At 43.2% G+C, this 24,325-nt stretch overlaps 1 protein-coding gene across 8 annotated transcripts in view; it reads right to left on the reverse strand.

Annotated features, from left to right (window-relative positions):
• VPS13B (vacuolar protein sorting 13 homolog B) overlaps positions 1–24,325 on the reverse strand; it is a 1,237,203-nt gene that overhangs the window by 48,114 nt on the left and 1,164,764 nt on the right. For all 8 annotated transcript variants that reach the window (XM_033933145.1, XM_033933154.1, XM_033933146.1 and 5 more), the window contains 2 exons: positions 15,404–15,522; positions 2,937–3,754 (listed from right to left, as the gene is read on the reverse strand). In XM_033933145.1, the coding sequence (XP_033789036.1) occupies positions 2,937–3,754; positions 15,404–15,522 (937 nt within the window). The remainder of the gene's footprint in view (positions 1–2,936; positions 3,755–15,403; positions 15,523–24,325) is intronic.

Genomic DNA, 24,325 nt, shown 5'->3' on the forward strand with positions numbered 1-24,325 from the left:
ATTGTTAACAAGATTATATTGTGTGTACATGTATATGAAAAATTAATGGAAGAAATGGCATTTACAATTAGTACTATTATTATGGGGTGGGGTCTTGGGCAGAGCTTGGGCGGGTCTGGGATGGAGCTTGGGCAGGTCTGGGGTGGGGTCTAGGGTGGAGCTTTTGGGGCCCTCCCCAAACAAGCGCTCTGCTGCCTATGATAAATCACACAGAAAAAGCGGTAAATCAAGTCCCGTCCCCTTTATGTAATGTGACCATACGTCCCATTTTGAATGGGACCGTCCCTTTTTTAGATCCCCTGTCCCATTGTCCCCACGCATAGCTTCAGGATGCTGAAATGTCCTGTTTTCAGAGACAGCATCCCGAAGCTGTGCGTAGGGACAACAGGACTGGCGATTGCTTCCCTTTCCTCCCTACTGTGCCAAAGCCAGCCTGCCTTCGTCCTTCCCTCCAATGCCCGAAGCCTGGCCTACCGCCGATTCAAACCCCCCCCCCCCAAGTCTGCTGCCACTACCCACTGCTGCTTGCAGCTCGTTACAACTGAAGAAAGGCAAGGTCCAGGCGCCGGCCCACAAGCCTTCTTCCCGATGTCAATTCTGACGTCGAAGAGGAAGTTCCGGGCCAGCCAGGCAGCGATTGGGCAGGCAAGCAGCGGCAGCGGAACGAAGAGGGAGGGGAGGGGGTGTTGAATCGGCAGTAGGCCAGGCTTCGGGCGCTAGAGGGAGGGAGGGAGGTAGACAGGCAGACTTGCTTTGGCGAGGGAGGTTGGCAGGCAGGCAGGCTGGCTGGCTTTGGGGGACGGGGTGGGACAAAGGCTGGAAGGCAGTGAGGGGGGACATAGGAAAAAGGGAGGAAGGAAGGAGAGAAAGAGGCAGATAAAGGGGGGGGGGTGTAAGCAGAAGAAAGACTAGAGAGAGAAAAGACTAGACCAAAGGGGAAAGACAGGAGGCAGATGCAGGACTATGGGAGATGCAGACAGAGGAGAGACCCTGAGGAAGAGCAGAGAGAGGCAAGATCATAACAGAGGAGGGAGAGAGAGGGAGACCTGTAACAAAGGTACAAAGGAGAACTGACACTGAATCTGGGGAGGGTAACAGAGGGAAAAAAGATAGAGACCTGGATCCAAAGGGGATGAGGCTGGATTAAGAAAGAAAGAAAGAAATATTGGATGTACAGTCAGAAGGAAGTGCAAGCAGAGACTCATGAAATCACCAGACAACAAAGGTAGGAAAAATTATTTTATTTTCAATTTAGTGATCAAAATGTGTCAGTTTTGAGAATTTATATCTGCTATCTAAATTGTGCACTATATTTGTCTATTTTTCTATAGTTACTGAGGTGACATCGTTGAAAACCCCCCAAATATAAATAATTAACATTTTCTCTACATACAGTGTGGTTTGTGTGGATTTAAAAAAAAAAATTTTATGGTTACCATTATGAATTAATAAGATATTATGGACTCCTTTTACTAAGGAGTGCTAGCATTTTTAGTGCACGCACAAGATTAGTGTGCGCTAGCCAAAAAAATACCGCCTGCTTAAAAGGAGGTGGTAGCGGCTAGCGCGCATGCTTACACTAGCACACCTTTGTTAAAGGAGCCCTATGTGTACATGAAAAATGAATGGAAGAAATTGGGGGCGGGATTAGGGGGCAAGACTGACAATTAATAGATGTCCAGTTTTGATGAAAAAAAATAAATGGTCATGTTACCTGTACCCTAAGTAGCACCTAACCATTGATTTTCAACTGCCTTTAAGAGACTGCTCAAGACAATTGGATCTTCTGGGAAATTTCTGGGATGATTATTTTTTGCCACCCAGATCCATGACTGGGTCTCCTGATGCCACTAAACAAGTAATATGTAGCCACTTCTTTTCCTGAAGTGCCTGCTTTGGGTTCAGATAAGAAGCTTATGCAGATATCACATTGTGAGGAAACAAAGGATATTTGGTCCTTTTTGAGTCCCCTGCTGCTTGTTTCTTCACTGACACTGCACCTCTGCAGAAACTGCTGCCCTAAGAGACTCAGGCTTAATCTGCTCACTTAAGATAAAGTGGTAAAATAGATGGCTGGTGGTAGATAGAGAGTTGTGCGGGGACAGAAATCCCACCCATCCCCGCCTGTCCCTGCCAGGATCCTCTACATCCCCACCCGTCCCCGCCAGGATCCTCTCCGTCCCCACCCGTCCCTGTCAGGATCCTCTCCGTCCCGACCCATCCCCGCAAGGAATTACCTCCATCCCCGCCCATCCCCATAAAAAGCAGCAATTACTTCTGACAGGATCATCAATTCCACAGTTTCTTTTGTGTTTGTGCTGCTGTTTTCCTTGCGGAATCTCTTTGGTGGAAACCTTTTTTTGTTTTCTGTTCAGGTAATTAACTTATAAACCCCCTCTTTTTCTAAGGCTGAAGTGTCCATTATATTATATGGATGAACCCTGCTTCCAAAGCCTTCCATCCCCGTGGGAGTCCCGTTGGCTAGTGGGGGATCCCCACGGGACCTGCGGGATTCCCGCGATCCCCGTTCCCATGCAGACCTCTAGTGGCGGGGCACCACAAAAGGAAGAGATGGAACCTTGTGGCACTGAGATCAGAAGAGAGCTGAAATGAAAGTGAGAGAGAAAGGTCGAGAAGAATAAGTTGGAAGCTTAGGAGGGCAGGAGCTGGAAAGGGAAGAGGAAAACAGGGACCCAAAGATAGGATGGAGACAAAGCGAGGTAATATTCAGGTGTAGGTGTAGGTGTAGATGAAGGATAAATATAGTTCTCCACTGGTGATTAGCAGAGCTGTAATGAATTATAACAGAAGTGAATTGAACTTATATATGTCTTCTTCAAAGAAGAGAATCATCACATCTCTTGTTAAAAATAACTTTTACCACTGAAAATGAATTAAACAATGAATTTATATTTAAAAAACAAAAGCATACTAACCTGCTCTGAATAGTGCCCCTGCAGCATAGTGCAAGGCCAGGGCATGGACAAGCTGCCTGGCAGTGGTGAAGATGGGTCCTCGCTCAAACACAGAGAATGACAGAGGGGTGTGGTCTGAGGCTATGTAGAGTTTTAGTGATGCATGTATGCTCACCAGGAGATTCACTGGATCTATCCTTAACTTTCTTAGTTTAATGGGACTCACTAAAGCTTTTGCATGCTGTTTCACTTGGTCTGGAAGTAGTTTGACAGTTGCTAAGTTGTTCAGAGAGCTGATCCCTTTGCTATCTGGAAGATACGTGTCAAACAATGTTTTAATATAATAGACAAACGTGTCTTCCAAATAAAGTCTGGCTGGTTTTAGTTTGAAACAAAGTTCATTCACATTGAAAAGGAAGCTTTGCTGTTCTGATAGGATGATGCAGAGTTTTATGAAGCAGTTGTCCTTGTATTCTTCCAGATCTTTGTTGGAAACAATCAGGTTGTTTACTTTCAACCATTTCATGGATTCGCTTTTGTCCTCTTGGCAGACAAGGACGGCAAAGTGGAAATTTGATTTGTTGTATAGCTGATTATCCAGCTGTAGGTCACTGCAGTAAACCTCAAGGTTATACAGATGGGGAAGGCCCTCGCTGGTCTCTTGGAATTCACGAGACGCCTGTCTCAAGTAGCCAGTTACTGGTGCCATGTTCAGGAAAATGTTGTCTAATGTAAGCCGCAGAAGTTCACATGATATTTTGTGATTTGTGATATCATCATAAATTGCAAGACTGGCTTGAGTGATAAATATTTTTATGACTACTCTTTGGTCCTGAGTCCTAAGAGAGAAAAAAAAAATTTAATCAATATAATTTCCCTTAATCTGATACAGAAGTTTGTAACGTTTACAGATTACATATTTTTTGTTTAACCCATTCACTGCTAATTATTCCAGAGAGTTAGTGCACAAACTCCATCTCTATGGTGTTTTGTTTTCAAGCAGTCTACAATTTGTTTTCTATTCCTGTGCTTGTGTCTAAGCAATGAATGAAAACATGGGAAAATTAGGTTCTTACCACGATAATTTTCTTTGTAGTAGAAGGATTCTGGAGAGTAGTTTTTGTATCCTTAGTCATGAATTAATTGCAGAAGAGTGTTATATAGCCTTAAACTCCACCTCCTTCCCCAGTAGGTTATACTGTCACCTTCAATTTGTACCAAAGCAGCTGGATCACCCCTGAAAATAGGAGGGGAACATGGAAACCTCTCTGACAATACAGTTCTGTTCTGCTCTGTAACAAATAAATTGATTAATCTCAACTCAAATCATTTAACAGTAGGTGAAACGAACAACCCACACTAATAGCTCTGGAGCTCTTAATTTCATAATTTCTTTTCTTCTTTTACATTCTTATCTAACTATTGGAAAATTCTTCATCTCCAGACTCACAAGATCTGTGTTCTGCCCCCAACCCCCCCATTTTATAGGGGCATTTTCTTAGTTCTTATATAAACCAAGTATATGTGTTTATTCTTAGATGTGTAAGTAAAGTGTGCTCTGAGGATTTAAATCCCCAGAAAGCTTTGTTTCTCCCAGAGAGCCTGGCTGCAACCACAGAGCATAAGCCCGCCCTTTTTTAGCTTCTGGGAGAAAACAACATCCATTTTGTAGACCACATGGCTGCATGAAAACTTGGGTCTAGCTTTGTCCTTTCACCAGGTTTTCACCCTTTATTTCCACTAGCCTAATACAGCTTAGGGTTAATCTCTAAATCTGCAGCAGTGTTATTCTCCACAAGGTCTGTAGACACACTCCCAGCTTTCCTTTGGATAGGTTGTGCTGGCAGAGAAGTGCTGTCACCATTATCTTGGTGAAGGTGTATGGTGCCATTACTAGCCCGCTGGGCAAGGTGGAGAACTGGAAGTGTTTCCCGAGGACATGGAATCTCAAATATTTCCTGTGTTCCAGGAAGATAAGAATGTGGAAGTAAGCTTCTGTCAAATCCAGAGGCTAAAATTTTCCCTAGAGTCACTGCCACAATGACTGACCGATATATATGGAGTATCTGCCCGAGTCCGATTGTTCTTCAAGAATGGGCTCTATGGCTTGAATATCCAAAAGTCTTTGAATGGTCACCCAGACCCTGATCCGTTTTTCTTGTCTCCCCACCGGGGAATCCACAAAGAAATCTGTTAGAAGGCAATAAAACTCAATCTTGTGATCCTCTCAAATAAGATCCAGAACCCAGCGGTCTGAAGAAATGTGCCTCCAGGCTTCCCATTCAGCTGACAGTCTCCCCCTATCCATGGGAGCCCAGCTACCAACCTGGCGTCATTGTGACTTTTTGGAGGCTGTTCCAGTCTAAGAACCACCTGTGGGTATGTTTTCATCTCAGGCAATGTCTTTGGCTAGCAGTTTAACACACTGGCCATAAGGTCATCAAACTCTTTACCAAAGAGCATTTGCCCTTTGAAAAGAAGCCTGCTCAAAGTCACTTTGGAGTCTGAATCACTTGCCCATTGCCTGATTCAGAGCATTCTGCAGGCAGAAATAGCATATGCCAAAACCTTGCTTAAGACCCTGATATCATACAGGGCATCTGCCACATAATCTACACCCTCAGGCACCAACTGTGGACATATGTCTTCTTTGAGCACAGAGGTCTGATGTAGTCTTGTATGGCATGCACGTGCCACAAACGAGGCTGCCGCTGCAGCTTTGATCCCTAAAGCAAGGGCTTTGAATTCTCTTTTCAAAACCATGTCCACCTTACGATCCTGCGCATCCTTTAGCATTACTTGTCCTTCACTGGGCAAGGAGGTACATTTGGTAACCTGAGCCAGTGCAGAATCCACTTTCTGTTGATTGAAGAGCTATTGAAATTCTGGAGCCATAGGATAAAGCCTAGACATAGTCTTAGCTAAGTTTCCAAGTTTTATTTAAAATTTGATTAATCGCTTAATCATACTTCAAAGCAATGTACATTATTAAAAAGCTTTACAACTTTCAGGGGGAACAAATATTCAAACAATACTCAACATACATGATATACACTACAAAAGGGGAAAAAGGGTAAGAAATACAATAATTAATAGAAAAGAAACAAATAAGGGGTTAAACAACAGGAGGGGATAAATAAAAATAACAGAGCATAAAATTCGAAAGAGCACACCAAATCTAAGAAACTAGTCAGTCAAATGCATCTTTTAAAAAAAAGCACTTTAACTTGCTCTTAAATCTGTTTATAAGACATTCTTCTCTTAGATGAATAGGCAAGGAATTCCACATTTGTGGTGCTGTAACGGAAAAAATATACTCTTGACGTGTGCTAATGATTTTAAGAGAGGGAACTGTCAATAAGTGTTGATCACTAGATCTGAACGTTCTGGCAGAGGCATAGGGAACCAAGACTCTATCGATAAATACTGGAGCTTTAAAAAGAAGAGATTTCAAAGTTAACAGACATTCTTTATAGGTAATGCAATGAGTTACAGGAAGCAAATGTGCTTTTTTAAGAAGAGGCAAAACAAGGTCATATTTCTTAGCATTCATGATGAGCTTAATAGAGGCATTTTGGATGATTTGTAAGCATCTTATTTCTTTTTGGGTAATGCCCTTGAATACCCTCAAGGAAATCTCTGGGGTGTCCCACTGCTCTGTGACCAATGTAATACCTGTATGAACACGAAAAATGTGGTCTGAGAATCTGTCTTGCTCACGACTGTGCACTGAGAGGTCAATGGCTGTTGTTCCAGCTTCAATTCCTTAAGGGCGTCTGTAATAATGTGCAGCACCGTAGTCGACTTAAAAAGATGATGTGCTGAAGGGTCCTCCTCCTGGGCTGCTAGTCCCTGCAAGGGAACCCAAATCCTCTAGGAGCAACCGGTTGCTCTGGGATAATGAAGGCAAGGAATTGAACTTCAAATCATCCCTGTCCCACTAGCACTCATCCTGATAGCCCAGAGGCTAGCTTAGAGGAGTGGGAGCCTTCTGGAGGGGAATCTCCCCTTGATCCAATACCTGCACACCTTCAGATGGCATAGGGGCCCCCCAACAATTCAAATATGCTTTCCATAATAAAGACATAAAGTCTGGAGTAAACCCTTGAACAGAAGGTCCCCCACAAATCTGGAACTCTCTACCAATTTATTTAAGAGAAGAACACAATATTGATAAATTCAAGACCAATTTAAAAACATTCCTTTTCAAAGACGCTTTTGATTAATAAGTCTTACCCTGAATTCATTAATGCCGTATTTGACCATTCATTTAATTCCCAACCTTGTGTTTCTGCCTGACCTCCTTTTCTATAATATTTTGTAGTTCAAATCCCCTTTTCCTTTTACTCGTGTTTTGTTAAGTTTGACATAGTCTAGTTTATTTTAATGTTATGTCTAAATTAATGTTTTGTTTTTTTTTAATATTGTAATTTTAATTGTTTCTGTTCATCGCTTTGAAGTAAGATTAAGCGATTAATCAAAAATTTTAATAAACTTGAAACTTTAGGGACTCTGACTGGCATCTCTTGGGCTCTGCTGTGTCCACACCTGCGTTTAGGAATGTCGCTGTTTAGGGGCTCCGGGAGGGATTTTTCCCCTCAAATCCCGGACCATCTGTGGTTCTCCCACCCTAGATGGCTTGGAGGAGGCTGAGCACATGGCTTCTGCCATTCCTTCATGTGAGCCATTGCATACCGATGCTCCTCCACTAACCATCCAGCACAATATTTGCATGATACTGGACTAGAACAGTGAAAGGAGTCCATCTCTACCAATTTTACCCCCAAATCGAGGGATTTTACCCAAATTTGAGAAAGATAGAGGCTTTTAAAGAAATCAGGAAAATCCAAATTGGCTGCCATGGAAGTGATTAAAAAAAAAAAAAAATCAGGGAAGGGGTTTTTAGAGGTAGGGGGCCCTGTCAACCCTCAAATTCAACAAATTTAGACACCCCCCCAATTTTCCCCATAGACTATAATGTGCTGTACTCACTGTATCATGGTGGTGTTTGCTTGTCAGCTCTCACTGCAGCTGCAAAGAACTGGAGAAGACTTTCTGCTTGAGACCCAATCTCTGGTCCAGAAACAAGTTGACCTTTGGGCTGCCAGTCAAATGAAGCCATACAGAGACCCAGGGTTGGTGTTAGGGGGGAAGACAGGGCAACTGCCCTGGGCCCCAAGGCTCTAGAGGGACCCACCATGGGCTGGCTTGTCTTCCCCCTTCTATTTGCACCAGTCATTGACAAATCCATTTTTGTTGCAGGAGACAGCTGGCCGTGGCCATCCTCCCTCTCTCTCTCTCTCTCTCCTCTGTTTCTAGTCCATAAACTCTTCCTTTTCACCTCACCCCACGCCCAACCTGGCACTTCTTTTAACCCCCTTTCTACTTAAAAAAATCCAGCTGGTTCAGGGGAGTTCATCAGTCCGGCATGTCCTCTATTCATGTCAATCTAATGTCACCCATACCTTAGGCCTTGTTGACAAATCCATTTTTGTCACAGGGGACCGCCAGCCATGGCAGCCATTCTGAAGCGCTACCTGAAACTCCCCTTCCTGCTTTCCTTCTGCTGCAGTCTGCCCAGACGGAAACAGGATGTTGCATCATTGAGGATGGACCTTGGCAGAAGGAAAGCAGGGAGGAGAGCCACAGGCAGTCTCAGAATGGCTGCCATTGCCAGTGGTCCCCGAAACAAAAATGAATTTACAAAGGAGACCAAAGGTACAGGTGACATTGGACTAGCACAGATAGAGGACATACCAGGTCGAGGAGACCCCCATGGACCAACTGTTATTTTTTAAAATAGAAAGGGGGTTAAAAGAAGTGCTAGGCTTGGTGTTGGGGAAGAGCTTATGGGGCTGGAAACAAAGAGAGAAAGAGAGAGATGGTGGGTAAATGCTCTGAAGGGAGATAATTTGGAGTGGGATGGTATAGTTGAAGGGGGAAAGAGATACTTGAAAGGAGGACTATTGAGAAGAGAAAGGGAAAGATGGTGGACCTGAGTGTAGTGCAAAGGTAGTGAGAGATATGGGATGGGCGGGTAGGATAGGGTAATTGGAAAGAGAAAGGGAGATATGATGCACCTGGGGAGGGAGGGAGAGAGAGGGAAGGGGAGGGTAGTTGGGAAGAGAAAGGGAGAGATGGACCTGGGGGAGTGAAGGAGGCAGGGAGCGATATGGGATGGGAGGGCAGTTGGGAAGAGAAAGGGAGAGAAGTTGGACCTGGAGATGGAAAGGTGGGAGGGAGAAATTATAGGTCTGAGGGTGGAAGGGAAAGAGATGCAGTATTTCTTTTTTCTCTCCCTTCAACTGTTCACCATCAAGGGGAAGAGAACAACAAAAAAGAGAGGGAGGAAAATGTTGGACCATGGGGAAGAGAGGAGGATAGATGAACCCATGGGAGGGCAGGAGGAAAGAGAGGTGGGATATGAAGAAGCTAGGTGATGGAGAGAAAGGGATAGGGCAATAATAACCTGATGATTGGAAAGGAGGGGAATTCTGGAACTAGAGAGCTATGTGGAAGAGGTTAAAAAGGAAATGACAAGAAAATGAGTGAGAGAACAGTGAATATAATGGTAGAAATGTGGTAATGGAGAGTAGATAGAAGGAAATAGGAGGCTGGGAAAGGAGTGAGATGGGAAATGGGAGAGCTAGGGACTGAGAGGAGATGGAACATTGATAACTGAAAATGTAAAAAGAAAGAGAAGGGTGAGAAAGAGGGTGAGATTTGAGTGGAAAGAGTCAGAAAAGAAAAAAGGGAGGAAAGCTGAAAGGTAAAAATCAATATGTTGAGAACAGGAATAGTAAGGGAATAGAACAAGAGAGAAGAGGAGAAAAATGTGGTCAGACCCCTCTCATGGTTATGCCACTGATTATGTTCAATACAAAATGAAATACTTGCCCAAGTATTGGGATTTCCAGTTCAGTTTTGGTATTCATATTTCTAATTTGTGATTCATTGTTCTGTATTTGGTGAAGGTCTGTTTGTGTTTTGTGTGAAGAAGCCATTTAAAGGTGGGTGGGGAAATTGGGAGATGGGCAAATGGGCAAGTAGAAGAGGGGCCCCCCTCCTTAATTTTTGTCCTGGGCCTCAACATATATAAAACCAGACCTGTTGAGACCTCCAACCCCCAATAATGACGCACATTGCGACAGGGAGTGTGAAAATGCAACTGGCACTCTCAAAGTCCAAACAGACCCTCACTGGTGCCAAACAGCCTGCACTCAAGCCCCTGATAAATCAGGATGTGAACTAGCTTCTAGGGGAATGGACCCCGAGCTCCAAATCCATTAGTGCAGGCTGGCTAACAGGCAAACCTGAGGGTTGCCCTGCCAGCATCAGACCTCACTCAGAAAGTCTCTGTTTTCTCCAAGGCAGAGTTGCTCCAGAGGAGTTCTCAATGAAACAAACAGTGGAAACCCAGCAAAAACTCCCCATGAAAATAACAAATTTAATCAGAGCAGATCAGAAACCACCTTCTCAATTCACTTGCAGAGGGAAAAACTGAAAGTGGCAGTATAACCTATTGGGGAAGGAGGTGAAGTTCAAAGCTGTATGACACCTTTCTGCTAGCAATTCGCAACTAAGGATACAAAACCTATTGTCTGGAATCCTTTGCACTACAAAAAGATGTTGATATTCTAAAGCAGGGTCCGACAAACCCCAGATCTGGCACCTTGGGTTTGCATGCTGAAAATGTCCAAAAATCAAATGGTGAACATAGTGATTTTTGAACCAGAAAATGGCTAATAGTTTTGAAAATTACTATTTTCTAGATGGTTTTGTGCTCAGTGCATCTATCTTTTGGTACCATTTTTGAAAACCAAATTCCTAGAGAAAAACGCACAAAAATAAGCCAATGGAATGTTTAGGGGCCAGGATTTTCACTAGACTGGCCACACAGACATCCCTGCAGAGCAGTAGGGCAGCCTGGGGGCACTGCAGTGGACTTCAAATAAAAGATCCCAGGTATATATCGCACTATATATTATAGTAAGCCTAACAGAAATAGCAATAAATGTACTGTACCCAATTGTACACCACTACAATAACCCTTAAGCCTGCAAGTGTAACCTAGTGCATTGTGGGAGCTATATAAACCAGGAAGGACATTAAGATCAGAAGGAGGGATGAAATTAACAGCAGTAAAGGAAAAGGGAGTGCGTTATGTGACCTCTAAAATGAGAATGTTCTGCATCGCGGGTGTGCACCTGTGGAACAGTCTACCTGGCCATCTAAGGTTATGCACTGAATGTGTCAACTTTAAGAAATTATTAAAGATCCAACTATTTGTCGATGCCTATATATAGGTAGTAGAAACAATTCTTGTGCCTTGTTGGACATGTGGCTGTCTTATTCATGTAAATCATGAATATTGCCTATGTTCATGTTTTTATAGATATGTCTTGCTGATTCATTGGTCTTATGAAATGTTTATGAATGTATTTGATATGGGAAACCATCTAGATTTCAGGCGATATATAAATGTATTAAATAAATAAATATATGTAGATATTTTGTGTTTTTTTGAGGGCTCACATATTCCATCACAAGTGTACTGGTTAGAGTAGGATATGGGCCTGGGCCCCCTTCTCTATAGTCTACGGCACTGACTACCAGGTTACTCCAAGGACCTGCTTGCTGCTCTAAGAGGAATGCCCATTTTATCTGCTTCTGTCATAGAGTTTGGCATATACTGTCATCTTCATCTCTTAGGGGGGTGAGGGTCAGTGACCACAGGGGAATTAAGGGGGGTCAGGTCTTTATCTCTCCAAAGGTCATTTGGTCAGTTTGGACACCTTTTAGCACTTACCCTTTCCTTTAGAAAGCTGCGCTAACATTTTTAATGCCGGCTGCGGTAGTAACAGCTCCGATGCTCATAGCAGTTCTATGAGCATTGGAGCTGTTACCACGGCAGCCGACGCTAAAAACGCTAGAGCAGCTTTGTGAAGGAGGGGGTTAGTTACTGAAAAAGGTCTAGACAAAAATATCCTATTTTTTGGCCTGGACATTTTTGGCTAGATTCTGTATACATCGCCTAAATCAGCAACTGCTTACATAAAAGATGCCAGCTGCATGTCAATCATACTTAGGCAACCTATAAGTATCCCAAGTGGTAGTAAATTATAAATGGAAACAAACTAGCATACCACTATAACCATGAAGTGCATCACACTCTTCTACCACGGTCTCAGAACTGGAGCCTACGCATGGTATTTATATCACAAACTCGAGTGATCAGCGTAGCAATTTAGCTCCCTGCTCCAATCATTGACCGCTTAGGTTTTAAAACATATAAACTTTAATAATTTAATCTTAAAATATTTCTTGTAGAAAACTTTTTTTTATATATACTTTTAGTTCATTTTATTTTAATTCATTTTATAGAAAACCTCACTATCAGTGCAAATTTGCCCACATTGTATGCACTATTAAGGATTTGAAAAAATGACAAGCTACTTATCTTTAAACAGCGCTTGTCTCTGGATATCTTTTTTCAGCAGTGCTCAAATAGTTGCACAAGCCAGTATTGCACAAGCCGACGCGGCCAGCGTTTCGCGGACATTTTCCTCCTTTGGAATGGTGGGTTGGACACCTTATTGGAGTTTTTTTCCTATTTAAATTGCTGTCATCCTAAAGTTAAGTTTACCCACATATATAGCCCTGTCCAAATTTCATTTTTGGATGTTAATATTGTGGTTAAAAATGGAACCTTTTGCACTGAAGCCTACATTAAACCGACCGACTGTAATTCAGTCTTGCACTTTTCTAGTGCTCATCCTACTTCCCTTAAAAAAAGTCTTCCTTATTCTCAGTTCCTGAGAATCAGGAGAATATGTTCCTCTACGACTGATTTTAAGATGCAGGCTAATGAGTTGAAAAGTAAGTTTCTGCAAAGAGGATACCCCCCAAAATAGTTTCTACAGCGTATAAGCGAGCCCTGTATTGTCAGCGGGATGCCCTGTTTGCCCCTAAATGGTCGGTAGCTCAACAGTTGGGTGAACAGTGCATGACATGTGTGGTTACTTACTCTAGTAATAGTTACCAGTTGGTTAAATCCCTTAGAAAACACTGGGATATCCTTAAGATATCGGGGACTTTTAAGGATCACCACCTTAGGGTGTGGCATATCGGAGGAACCGGAATTTAAGGGAGATTTTGTGTCCCTCAATCTTGCCCACTGCCAATTCGACTGAAGAGGTAGTATATTTAGGTCATCAGAAATGGGGTCTTGTCAAATGTGTAAGGTGATGATTTGTACTGGGATGTTCTGTAACCCTCGTGATGGGAAGCAATATATCCTCAAACATGATTCTGATTGTAAAACATCTGGGGTTATCTACATTATACAGTGCCCGTGTGGTAAACTCTATGTAGGACAAACTTCTAGAAAATTAAACACTCGTCTTACCGAACACAAAAGCAATATTAAAAATCGGAACCTAGGGGCTCCCCTTGCAAAGCATTGTGTGGATTTTGACCATCAATTTGTATCTTTAAAGGTGGTGGTCATTGAAGTTTTATCCCCGGGGGCACGAGGGGGTGACTTTAGGTGTTTTTTGGCTCAACATGAGCAGCGATGGATCCACAGGTTGGATACGCTGAGCCCTAGGGGTCTCAATAAAAACATGGAGTGGCAGCATTTTTATTGATAAATATAGTCTGTTCTTTTAAAAAATCTCTCTAAAAACTTCCCTTTAAGACTGCTATGTATGCTAAAGTGGGAGGTGTCTTGTGATGAGGCATGTGACGTTGGGTTGTCATGTGATAGATTTGTATAAATACCAGCCTCTGGTGCCATTTTAGTTTGGTTTGAAAAACTTGACGTTGGAACTGAATGCTGAAAGTAACATCTTACTGAACTAATTGGTTTAATGTTTTAGTAAAAAACTAATGTAGTTCTTTATTTTTAGAATTGAATGCCACAGTGCTGGCCCTGAAGGAGCGGACAAACAGTGAGTCTGCGAAACGCTGGCAATACTGGCTTGTGCAACTATTTGAGCACTGCTGAAAAAAAGATATCCAGAGACAAGCGCTGTTTAAAGATAAGTAGCTTGTCATTTTTTCAAATCCTTAATAGTGCATACAATGTGGGCAAATTTGCACTGATAGTGAGGTTTTCTATAAAATGAATTAAAATAAAATGAACTAAAAGTATATATAAAAAAAAGTTTTCTACAAGAAATATTTTAAGATTAAATTATTAAAGTTTATATGTTTTAAAACCTAAGCGGTCAATGATTGGAGCAGGGAGCTAAATTGCTACGCTGATCACTCGAGTTTGTGATATAAATACCATGCGTAGGCTCCAGTTCTGAGACCATGGTAGAAGAGTGTGATGCACTTCATGGTTATAGTGGTATGCTAGTTTGTTTCCATTTATAATCATACTTAGGCACCATTTAAAGAATCACAGCTAACGGCGCCTATCACAAAACTTAGGCATCAGTAATATAGGCCAAGGTTTTTCTGACCTACATTGAAGATGCCTAAGGTATTTTGAGAATTGCGCATAACATGTTTTTTTAAACAGCATGGCCAATTACTGTGCCAATTAAAGCCAATTAAAACAATCAAGTTATGGCACCATTTACAGAATCAGGCACTTTGTCCATATTCCATTATGGCAGAAAAACGTCCAAATTGTAAGCCTGCCCTAGTCTTGCCCAAAACACACCTCCAACACACCCCCTTGCAATTTAGATGGAATTGCAGAAAAAAATGATGTCTTTTAGACATTTTTCTATTTCTAAAATGAACCCCAAATTATTGCAAGACAAAACACATAATACTACAAAGTTCTATACTGATGATGGAGCTACCACATTTAATCACTGTGAATAATTTCAGTCCAGTGAGTCTGCTTTAGGTTAACTAGAACCACAATTTAAAGGGTTTTTTTTTCTAGCATTTTAATACTGTTTATTATACCAGGCGTTTGATGTTTATTCTAGCTCCACAGAACCTTAACTGTCAAGAATGCCATGTTTTACTCTGATATACAAAAATGAGCATATGGTATAAACATATGACACAGAGTATAGTGTGATAGCAAGAAAAACAAAACCCATAAATGACTGCACTTATCTAATAAGTTACTTTAGACCAGTGGTCTCAAACTCAAACCCTTTGCGGGGCCACATTTTGGATTTGTAGGTACTTGGAGGGCCTCAGAAAAAAATAGTTAATGTCTTATTAAAGAAATAACAATTTTGCATGAGGTAAAACTCTTTATAGTTTATAAATCTTTCCTTTTGGTTAAGTCTTAATAATAATATTGTAATTTATAGCTAAAGAGACATATGATCAAGAAACTGTTTTATTTTACTTTTGTGATTATGATAAACATACCGAGGGCCTCAAAATAGTACCTGGCGGGCCGCATGTGGCCCCTGGGCCGCGAGTTTGAGACCACTGCTTTAGACCCACTCAATTTCATATTTGACACTGACAAGTCCTCATTATGTTTTGATATAATGGGTGATAAATACCTGTTCAGGCTGGTAAGGACTGGGCCAGTTCTTCCTTCAGGTGCCAAGGTTATAATTAACGTGCCAGAATGATGCGCAATATCCACATATATGCAGCCATAACCAGTCAGAAACACAACCTATTAAAGCAATCAGAATTATACAGTACTTTCAAAAACATCCATTAAACTGATTTGAAACTAATTTTACAGAGTGCAAGCATTATTTCCAGATGAAACCTTCCAAAGTAGTTGGTGCTATTTTCCTAAGGAAATATATTCTCTACTATTAAAAAATTACTAGATCCAAAATATTATATTGGTTCAAAGGCCCTGATTCTATAAATGGCACTGACTTCTAGGCGATGTTTATAAAATCACGCCTAGCATTCTTAGACACCAATAGGTGTTGAATCCTTAGGTGCACTGCCATTTAGGCCAGGGCTTTCTTGGCCTAAAATAGTGCACCTAAGCAGGGTAGGATTAATTTGTCGAGGGCCCCTAGGCACACAAGTACACTGGGCCCCCTGCCCCAGCCCACCCCACCATGCACTCAGGCGGAAACAGGAAGCTGCGTCAGAGAGAAGCTTTGGGCAAGCAGCACCACTTGCACAATTACAGTTCCCGTTGCCTTTCTTACCCGCATTGCTTGCTTGTCTTACTTTCCGTCGATGGGAAGGGGGCCGCGTTGCTGATCGGGGTGGGGCCCATATTGCTGATCGATGCTGGAGGGGCCCATCGCTGTTTGGAAAAAACAATGTTGATGCCCTCCTTCATTGGGCCCCCCCTGACCATTTCGGGCCCTAGGCACGTGTCTACTTGGCCTATTGGTTAATCCTGCCCTGCACCTAAGGTAGATGCCTAGCAGTGCCAAAGTCAATTCAAGACCAAACTTAACCCCAACCAAACCTACTTGTGGTAGGCGCCTTGGTGTAGATGCGTACCTTGAAGTGGTAGGTGTCTACCGGGAAATTAATTCTTTTAAATCATTTCTTGATTTTTAATGGTGGGAAATTATCAGTGCTGATTAAGCCATTTTAAAAAATTAAGTTAGGTGCCCAGATCGGCTAGTCGCACTGATATAGGTACCTAACTGTAGGTGGTTTTATAGAATCAGGGCCAAAATGTCCAATAGAACAAATGATCAGTTTGGTCAACTAGCTCATTAACTATGAGTATTAATGCCAGCCACAGAACAGTGTATGGATTAGCACTTGTGTATAGCAGATACTAGTGTAACTTATAGTCTTCTGTACGTTATGGGGCTCATAATCGAAAGAGAAAACCGTCCAAAAACCAGCCTAAGTTGGCACTTGGACGAACATTTCTCAAAAACATCCAAGTGCCGATAATAAAAACGGGTTTTGGACGTATTTCTATACGACCTAGGCCTTCATAGTGCCGCTGAACAACCAAAGCTAAACGGGGCGTTTCGGGAGGCATGTTGAGGGCAAGAGTCCGGCTTAGACTTAATCGTACAGCATTTATAACCGAAAGTTTTACAACAGAGCCTAGACGGAACTTGGACATTGTGACTTAGACCATGTAAAACATGGTCCAAGTCACAAAAAACCATCTAAAGTCAGCAGATAAGCACTGCAAACACATAAAACAGACCCCCACACACTACCCCAGTAATCACCAATTCCCCCCACCCCCATAAAAATTTTAATCATAACTTTAAAATTCAGCCTCCAGACCATCATCACCTGGCCGCCTGGCATAGGAAAGCCTAGTTGTCCAGCCCAGCGGCAGCTTAAGTCATCTTGGGGGTGGGTTAGGAACCCATGGAGAGACGGACCCATGCCCATAAGCCCCTGTAATCACTGCATTGATATTGAAACATGTGCACTCCCCTATACACCTCCAAAACCCTTTTGTACTGGCATATAAGTGGCTCCTGAAGCTATTGGAGTGGTAGATAAGTGGGTGGATTCAGGAGGTGGTTTGGGGGGCTCACCATGACCTATAAGGGAGTTGTAGGGAGGAGAAGACATGCCACCCTTTTTGTGAAGTTCACAACAGTGCCCTGTAAGGTACCCCACTATTTAGGTGGCATGTCTGGGTGTGCAGTCCATCACTTTGCAGACCCCTCCCACATCCAACAGGGCTTGTTCTAGGCATTTTGGACTTAGACGGAAAGTTGGACGGAAATGTGGTATAAAGATAGACGATTTAGTGGCTTGGATGATCAGATCGGCAGGACGTATAATTAGACGATTTTCGAAATGAAAAAAAAGTTGGATGTATCTTTTGAAAATGTGTCTTAAGCTGTTTTTTACTTTGGATGACTTACGAGTTGGACGTAAACGGACTTAGAAGTGCCTTTCAATTATGCCCCTCCACGTACATAAGGGGTGCCTTGAGCTCAACCATCCTCTCTCCCTGTCTATGTCCCCCTTTGCAAAACATGTTGTATTATTAAATAAATTATTTTCTGCGTTATGTTTAAACAGTGATTAAATGCTTCTATGTTAAATTTTTTTAACGGCATTAACAGCATATGGCCAAATACTGAAAAAACACAAAATAGCTCTTTTTCACAGCCACAAAAAAAAAACAAAAACTTTAGCACACAGGAAAGTCCCAAGTAAGGGTATGCTAAGGCCATTTCTTAACACAGCTTAGTAAAAGGACTTCTCAATGTACTAAAGTAGGGATTCTCTAAACAGAGCGGTTGTTGGTGGCCAACTTAAAATCAGCCACTGATCGCGTGTCAATCTCGCAATGGCATCATTTAGAAAATAGCGACTCTACCAAAGGTATGCATCAGAAATGTAGGCCAGGGTTTTCAAAGCCTAAATTTCTGGCACCTACCTTTGATGTGAATCATGCCTAATGCCACTTCTGGTATTATCCACGCCTATAGTGGTGTTAGGTGCTGGTAGATGCCTCCAGAGGCATGATTCTGGCACAGTTTGTTTAGGCGCTGGTAGCCACTTTGAAATTTTATTTAAGTACCGCTTGAAATGGCATTCCCCTCTTAAGGCGCCACAGTTAAACAATATAATTAAATCTGTATATACCTTAAGAAGGATTACAGGATTTAGAAAAAAGGTGTGCTTTTAGAAGCTTTCTAAAGTGAATGTAAGAGGTCGATAAGACATTTATGACATTACAAGAGAGGTTTTTTGGGGTTGCAGAGCTATGAGGAAGGATTTAGACTAAAGATTTCACTATTGCAGTAACCTAAGGGCTCCTTTTACTAGGGTGAGCGAGTGTGATTAGTACGCGCAAACCACACGCTAAACAAAAAATACTAATGCAAGCTCTATGGAGGCGTTAGTGTTTAGCGCATGCGGCATTGTAGCACGCGCTAAGCGTGTGCTAAAACCGCTAGCACACCTTAGTAAAATGAGTCTTGGTAGCTTTTGAGCTTCCATCTCCTTTTGCCTCCATTTTTCTCAATACACTAAATTAAAAATTCTATTGAAACTGTCTTAAATCCATTTTGACTGTGTCACCTGACTATTCTAAATAAATGCAGTGTTCTCATTTTTGCAAATTTTGTGAAAATTTCATTATGTGCTGATGCTCACAGCACATAAATTTTATATAGTTTTCTTTTGCAAGATGTGTAGCCACTCGAGGACAAGCACAGAACATATGACCTAAAGTTGCAGGCTCGTGTCCATATTTCAAGCTCACCATACTTGAACATATTTTAATCCTATATACCTTTTTTTGAGGAGAGTTACAAACATAAAGAATCTTGTACTGAATTTCTCAAAAACTCATGTAAATTCTAAGGCGATCCAGCTGTTGTATTACAGTGAGAATGATATCATCAGGCAATGGACAACCCAGATCCACTGACCATGCCTCTTCTGGATAATCCTGCATCGGGGTCTCAACTTGCAAGTGCCTATGGTGAAACCTAAGTGGTACTTTGAGTTGAGACCCCAGTGTATATGCTGTAAAGAGTTCATGATGTTCCTCCTGAAGATCTGCAGAAGATAATCCAACCACATAATGACACATTAGAATAGCCTTACTGGGTCAGACCAATGGTCCATCAAGCTCAGTAGCCCATTCTCACGGTGGCCAATCCAGGCCACTAGTACCTGGCCAAAACCCAAGGTGTAGCAATATTCCATGCTACCAATACAGGGCAAGCAGTGGCTTCCCCTGTGTCTTTCTCAATAACAGACTATGGACTTTTCCTCCAGGAACATGTTTAAACCTTTCTTTAAATCAGCTACGCTATTCACTCTTACCACATCTTCTGGCAACACGTTCCAGAGCTTAACTATTCTCGGAGTAAAAAATGTTTTCCTCCTATTGGTTTTAAAATCTCTTTGTGGTAGCTTATATTCCTGTTCTAAAGTTAGAAAAGGTTTTGGGAATCCATATGGAGGCAACCAAGGCAGAAAGAAGTAGGCTACATTAAACAACTGAGTGTATACAGAGAGGGCGGATTGTATGGAATCCTCCAGGGACTAACCGAAAGAAGATTATCGAAGGTATAAACCTAATCTTACATTCTGTTACGTCCCTTCTGGATTCCATACACTAGGTAACATACCAAAGCAATGGTAGCTAGGGAGGGACAGAAAAGCCTGCCCTCAAAACCAAGGTCCCGAAAGTGGCATCAGAATACGCCGCCACATCCATTCGGTAAAATCGGGTAAAAGTATGATGAAAGGACCAAATAGCCGCCCTACAAATTTCATCAGGATTTATTGCAAGAGATTCTGCCCACGATGCAGCCATACCTCTCATCAAATGTGCTTTAAGCAAAATCGCGGCTGCTTGATGCGGGCGATGTAAGTCATGGAAATGGCCATTCAAATCCATCGAGCAATCAAGGACTTAGACGAAGGCATGCCACAAGGCGCAGTAGTTAGAAATACCAGCCTTGATTGTTAGGTCCAGAAGAGAAACATCCTTCAGGGGTTCGAAACGAGCCTCAGCAAGGCCCTGCAAAACAATGTTAAGATTCCACGAAGGGAAAGGAAGACGCAAGGGAGGATGCAAATGAAGTGCCTTCCTCATGAATCTGGTCACATCCGGATGAGCAGTAGGTGAACTAGCGCCTGCAACAAAAGACCTGCAACCTGAGTAGCCTAGAGGTTAATGCAGCTCTCTTGGGCCCTGCTGATCTGGGTTCAAGACTGGGTTGAACCAAGCAAAAATACATTTTCCTTGGGTTTTGGCCAGATACTAATGACCTGGATTGGCCACCGTGAGAATGGGCTACTGGGCTTGATGGACCATTGGTCTGACCCAGTAAGGCTATTCTTATGTTCTTATGTTCTAAAACAAATATATTTTGATTTTGTGAGTTTTTTTGCCTTCATCCTGTGTCCCTTTAAGAAACTGTTTTGTATCTTACAAACTACAAAAAGACATAAAACCAAATCATTTCATAAACTATAACAAACAATAATATTCTTCATAATTCGATCATTTACCAAACAAACATACAGAAAACAATAAATAATTCCTACTCAATCATTTACCAAAACATCTCTGGAAAAGCAAAGTATTAATCAATCGCTTGAACTGAAGTAAACTGGTAGCATTTTTTATAGGCAATGGTAATGCATTCCACAACATTCATGTGTGGTTTCAGTGACAGACTTGGCATTGTAGAATTATCCACAGAGGTAAAGCTATAATTCAAAGAGGTTGAGAATAATTTTCCACCTATTTTGAGGGGTGAGGTTAAATGTTTGGCATTCAGGAAGAACTTGAAAGCTGTTTAATTTTCAGCCACATAGGCTAGCATATGCTATTAAACGCCATGAAATAGGATGGGGGTAGATGGCTCCAAAATTTGCCTGTAATGTTTTGTTTTTTTTTATATTGTGAACCTCATTGAATGTTTTTAGAGAAATTAAATATAAATGTTTTATATAACTACATAAAAAACAATAAACTAATAAAGGTTATGGGGCTCATAGTCGAAAGAGAAAAACATCCAAAAAATGGCCTAAGTCGGCACTTGGACGAACATTTCCCAAATACCTCCAAGTGCCGATAAAAAAAATGGGTTTTGGACGTATTTATAAATGACCTAGGTCTTCATAGTGCCGCTGAATGACCAGAGCTAAACGGGGCGTTTCAGGAGGAGTGTCGAGGGTGAGAGTTGGATGGGACGTGGGCCGGCTTAGACTTAATCGTACTGCATGTATAACGAAAATTATACAGCACAGGATCAACGGAACTTGGACGTTGTGACTTAGACCATTTAAAACATGGTCTAAGTCACAAAAACCCACCTAAAGTGACCAGATAAGCACTGCAAACACATAATACAGACCCCCACACACTACCCTAGTGATCACCCCCCCATAAAAATATTAATCACAACTTGAAAATTGTGTCTCCAGAACATCATCACCTGGCAGCCTGTCATAGGAAAGTCTAGTCGTGCTGCACAGAGGCGTCTTAAGCCGTCTTGGGGGTGGGTTAGGAATCCATGGAGAGGAGGACCCATGCCCATAAGCCCCTGTAATCACTGCATTGCTATTGAAACATGTGCACTCCCCTATACACCCCCAAAACCCTTTTGTACTGGCATATAAGTGGCTCTTGCAGCCATAAGGGCTATTGGGGTGGTAGATAAGTGGGTGGATTCAGGAGGTGGTTTGGGGTAGTGAGATGATGACATGGCATCCTTTTTGTGAAGTTCACAGCAGTGCCCTGTAAGGTACCCCACTATTTAGGTGCCATGTCTGGGTGTTCAATCCATCACTTTGCAGACCCCTCCCACGTCCAACAGGACTTGTCCTAGGCGTTTTTGACTTGGACTAAAAGTTGGACGAAAATGTGGTATAAAGATGGACGATTTAGCAGCTTGGACGATCAGATCGGCAGGATGTATAGTTAGACTACTTTTGAAATGAAAAAAAAATTTGGATGTATTTTTCGAAAATATGTCCTACGCTGTTTTTTTTTTTACTTTGGACGACTTGCTACTTAGACGAAAGCAGACTTAGACGTTCCTTTCGATTATGCCCCTCCACATACTAAGATAACTTTCACTTTCACAAAAATGTACAAATTAGAAAGGATTATCAGGTTTTTCCAACTCAACTTTTATTAGAAACCTTAAGAGAAGACCATATCATTGTGGGCTACTGTTAAGACAGATTATTATACCGTTATCCCAGGCAGGGCCGCCATCAGGGCAGTCCTGCATTCAGGGGCCCGGAGCTGACAGGGGGCCTGGGCTTCCCCAGGGTTGCAAGAATAGTCTCCTCTCCTTACCTGCCCTGCCGCAGCACACAGCCGAACGGAAGTCTTCCCGATGTCAGCGCTGACGTCGGAGGGAGGGCTTAAGCAAAGCCCTCCTTTCCTCTGACATCAGCGGAAGGTAGGGAAAAGGCAGTCGTTTACCGAAGGGGGGGGAGGTCCTCCCCAGTGCAGCCATGGGGGGGAGTGTGCACAGCTGGTCAGGTCCCCTTAGCCTTGTGGCGCTTCCCCCGACCGACCGACAACAGGCACGGCCGACAAACCTCCCTGCCCTGTAGCAGCGAATCTAAATTATCTTCTTACAGCAGCTTCAATACTCCAGCTGCTGTAAGAAGGTAATTTAGATTCGCGGCTACAGGGCAGGGAGGTTTGTCCGACCGGGCCTGTTCTGTTGTCGGTCGGGTGGGGAAGCGCCACAAAGGTAAGGGGCAGGGAGGGAGAAAGGGAGGAAAGGTGAAGTGGAGAAGAAAAGACGCTTAAGGGAAATGGGTAAAACTGAGGGGGGAGAAGGCCACTGAAAGCACTGGGGAAGACAAAGGGGTGGAGAAGGACGCTGAAAGGACATGGGGAAGATGGGAGGGGGGAGAAGGACGCTGAAAGCACATGGGGAAGACAGAGGGAGGAGAAGGACCCTGAAAGGACATGGGGAAGACAAAGGGGTGGTGAAGGACGCTGAAAGGACATGGGAAGATGGGGGGAGAAGGACGCTGAAAGGGCATGGGGAAGACAGGGGGGGAGAAGGACGCTGAGAGCACATGGGGAAGACAGAGGGGGGAGAAGGACCCTGAAAGGATATGGGGAAAACAAAGGGGTGGAGAAGGACGTTGAAAGCACATGGGGAAGACAGAGGGGGGAGAAGGACACTGAAAGGACATGGGGAAGACAGAGGGGGAGAAGGACACTGAAAGCACATGGGGAAGACAGAGGGGGGAGAAGGACCCTGAAAGGACATGGGGAAGACAGGAGGGGGGGAGAAGGATGCTGAAAGGACATGGGGAAGACGGGAGGGGGGGAGAAGGACACTGAAAGCACATGGGGAAGACAGAGGAGGGAGAAGGATGCTGAAAGGACATGGGGAAGACAGAGGGGGAGAAGGACACTGAAAGGACATGGGGAAGACGGGAGGGGGGAGAAGGACGCTGAAAGGACATGGGGAAGACGGGAGGGGGGGGAGAAGGATGCTGAAAGCACATGGGGAAGACAGAGGAGGGAGAAGGACCCTGAAAGGACATGGGGAAGACAAAGGGGTGGAGAAGGACGCTGAAAGGACATGGGAAGATGGGGGGAGAAGGACGCTGAAAGGGCATGGGGAAGACAGTGGGGCAGAAGGACGCTGAAAGCACATGGGGAAGACATAGGGGGGAGAAGGACGCTGAAAGGACATGGGGAAGACAGAGGGGGAGAAGGACGCTGAAAGGACATGGGGAAGACAGGGGGAAGGACACTGAAAGCAAATGGGGAAGACAGAGGGGGGAGAAGGATGCTGACAGGACATGGGGAAGATGGGGGGGAGGACACTGAAAGGAAATGGGGAAGAGAGAGTGGGGAGAAAACACTGGCAGGGAAGAAGACAGAGATGCCAGACTATGGGGGGGGGGGGGGAGCGGAGGGAAGAAGATGGGTGCCAGATCAATTTGGGAGGGGGGAGAAAGGGAGAGGCACAGTAACAGAGCAAATGTAAGACGCAGAAAGAAGAGAGACAGTGGATGGAAGGAATTAAATGAGAACATGAGGAAAGCAGAAA

The sequence above is a fragment of the Geotrypetes seraphini genome, chromosome 2 (assembly GCF_902459505.1).
Source record: "Geotrypetes seraphini chromosome 2, aGeoSer1.1, whole genome shotgun sequence".
Classification (NCBI taxonomy): Eukaryota; Metazoa; Chordata; class Amphibia; order Gymnophiona; family Dermophiidae; genus Geotrypetes; species Geotrypetes seraphini.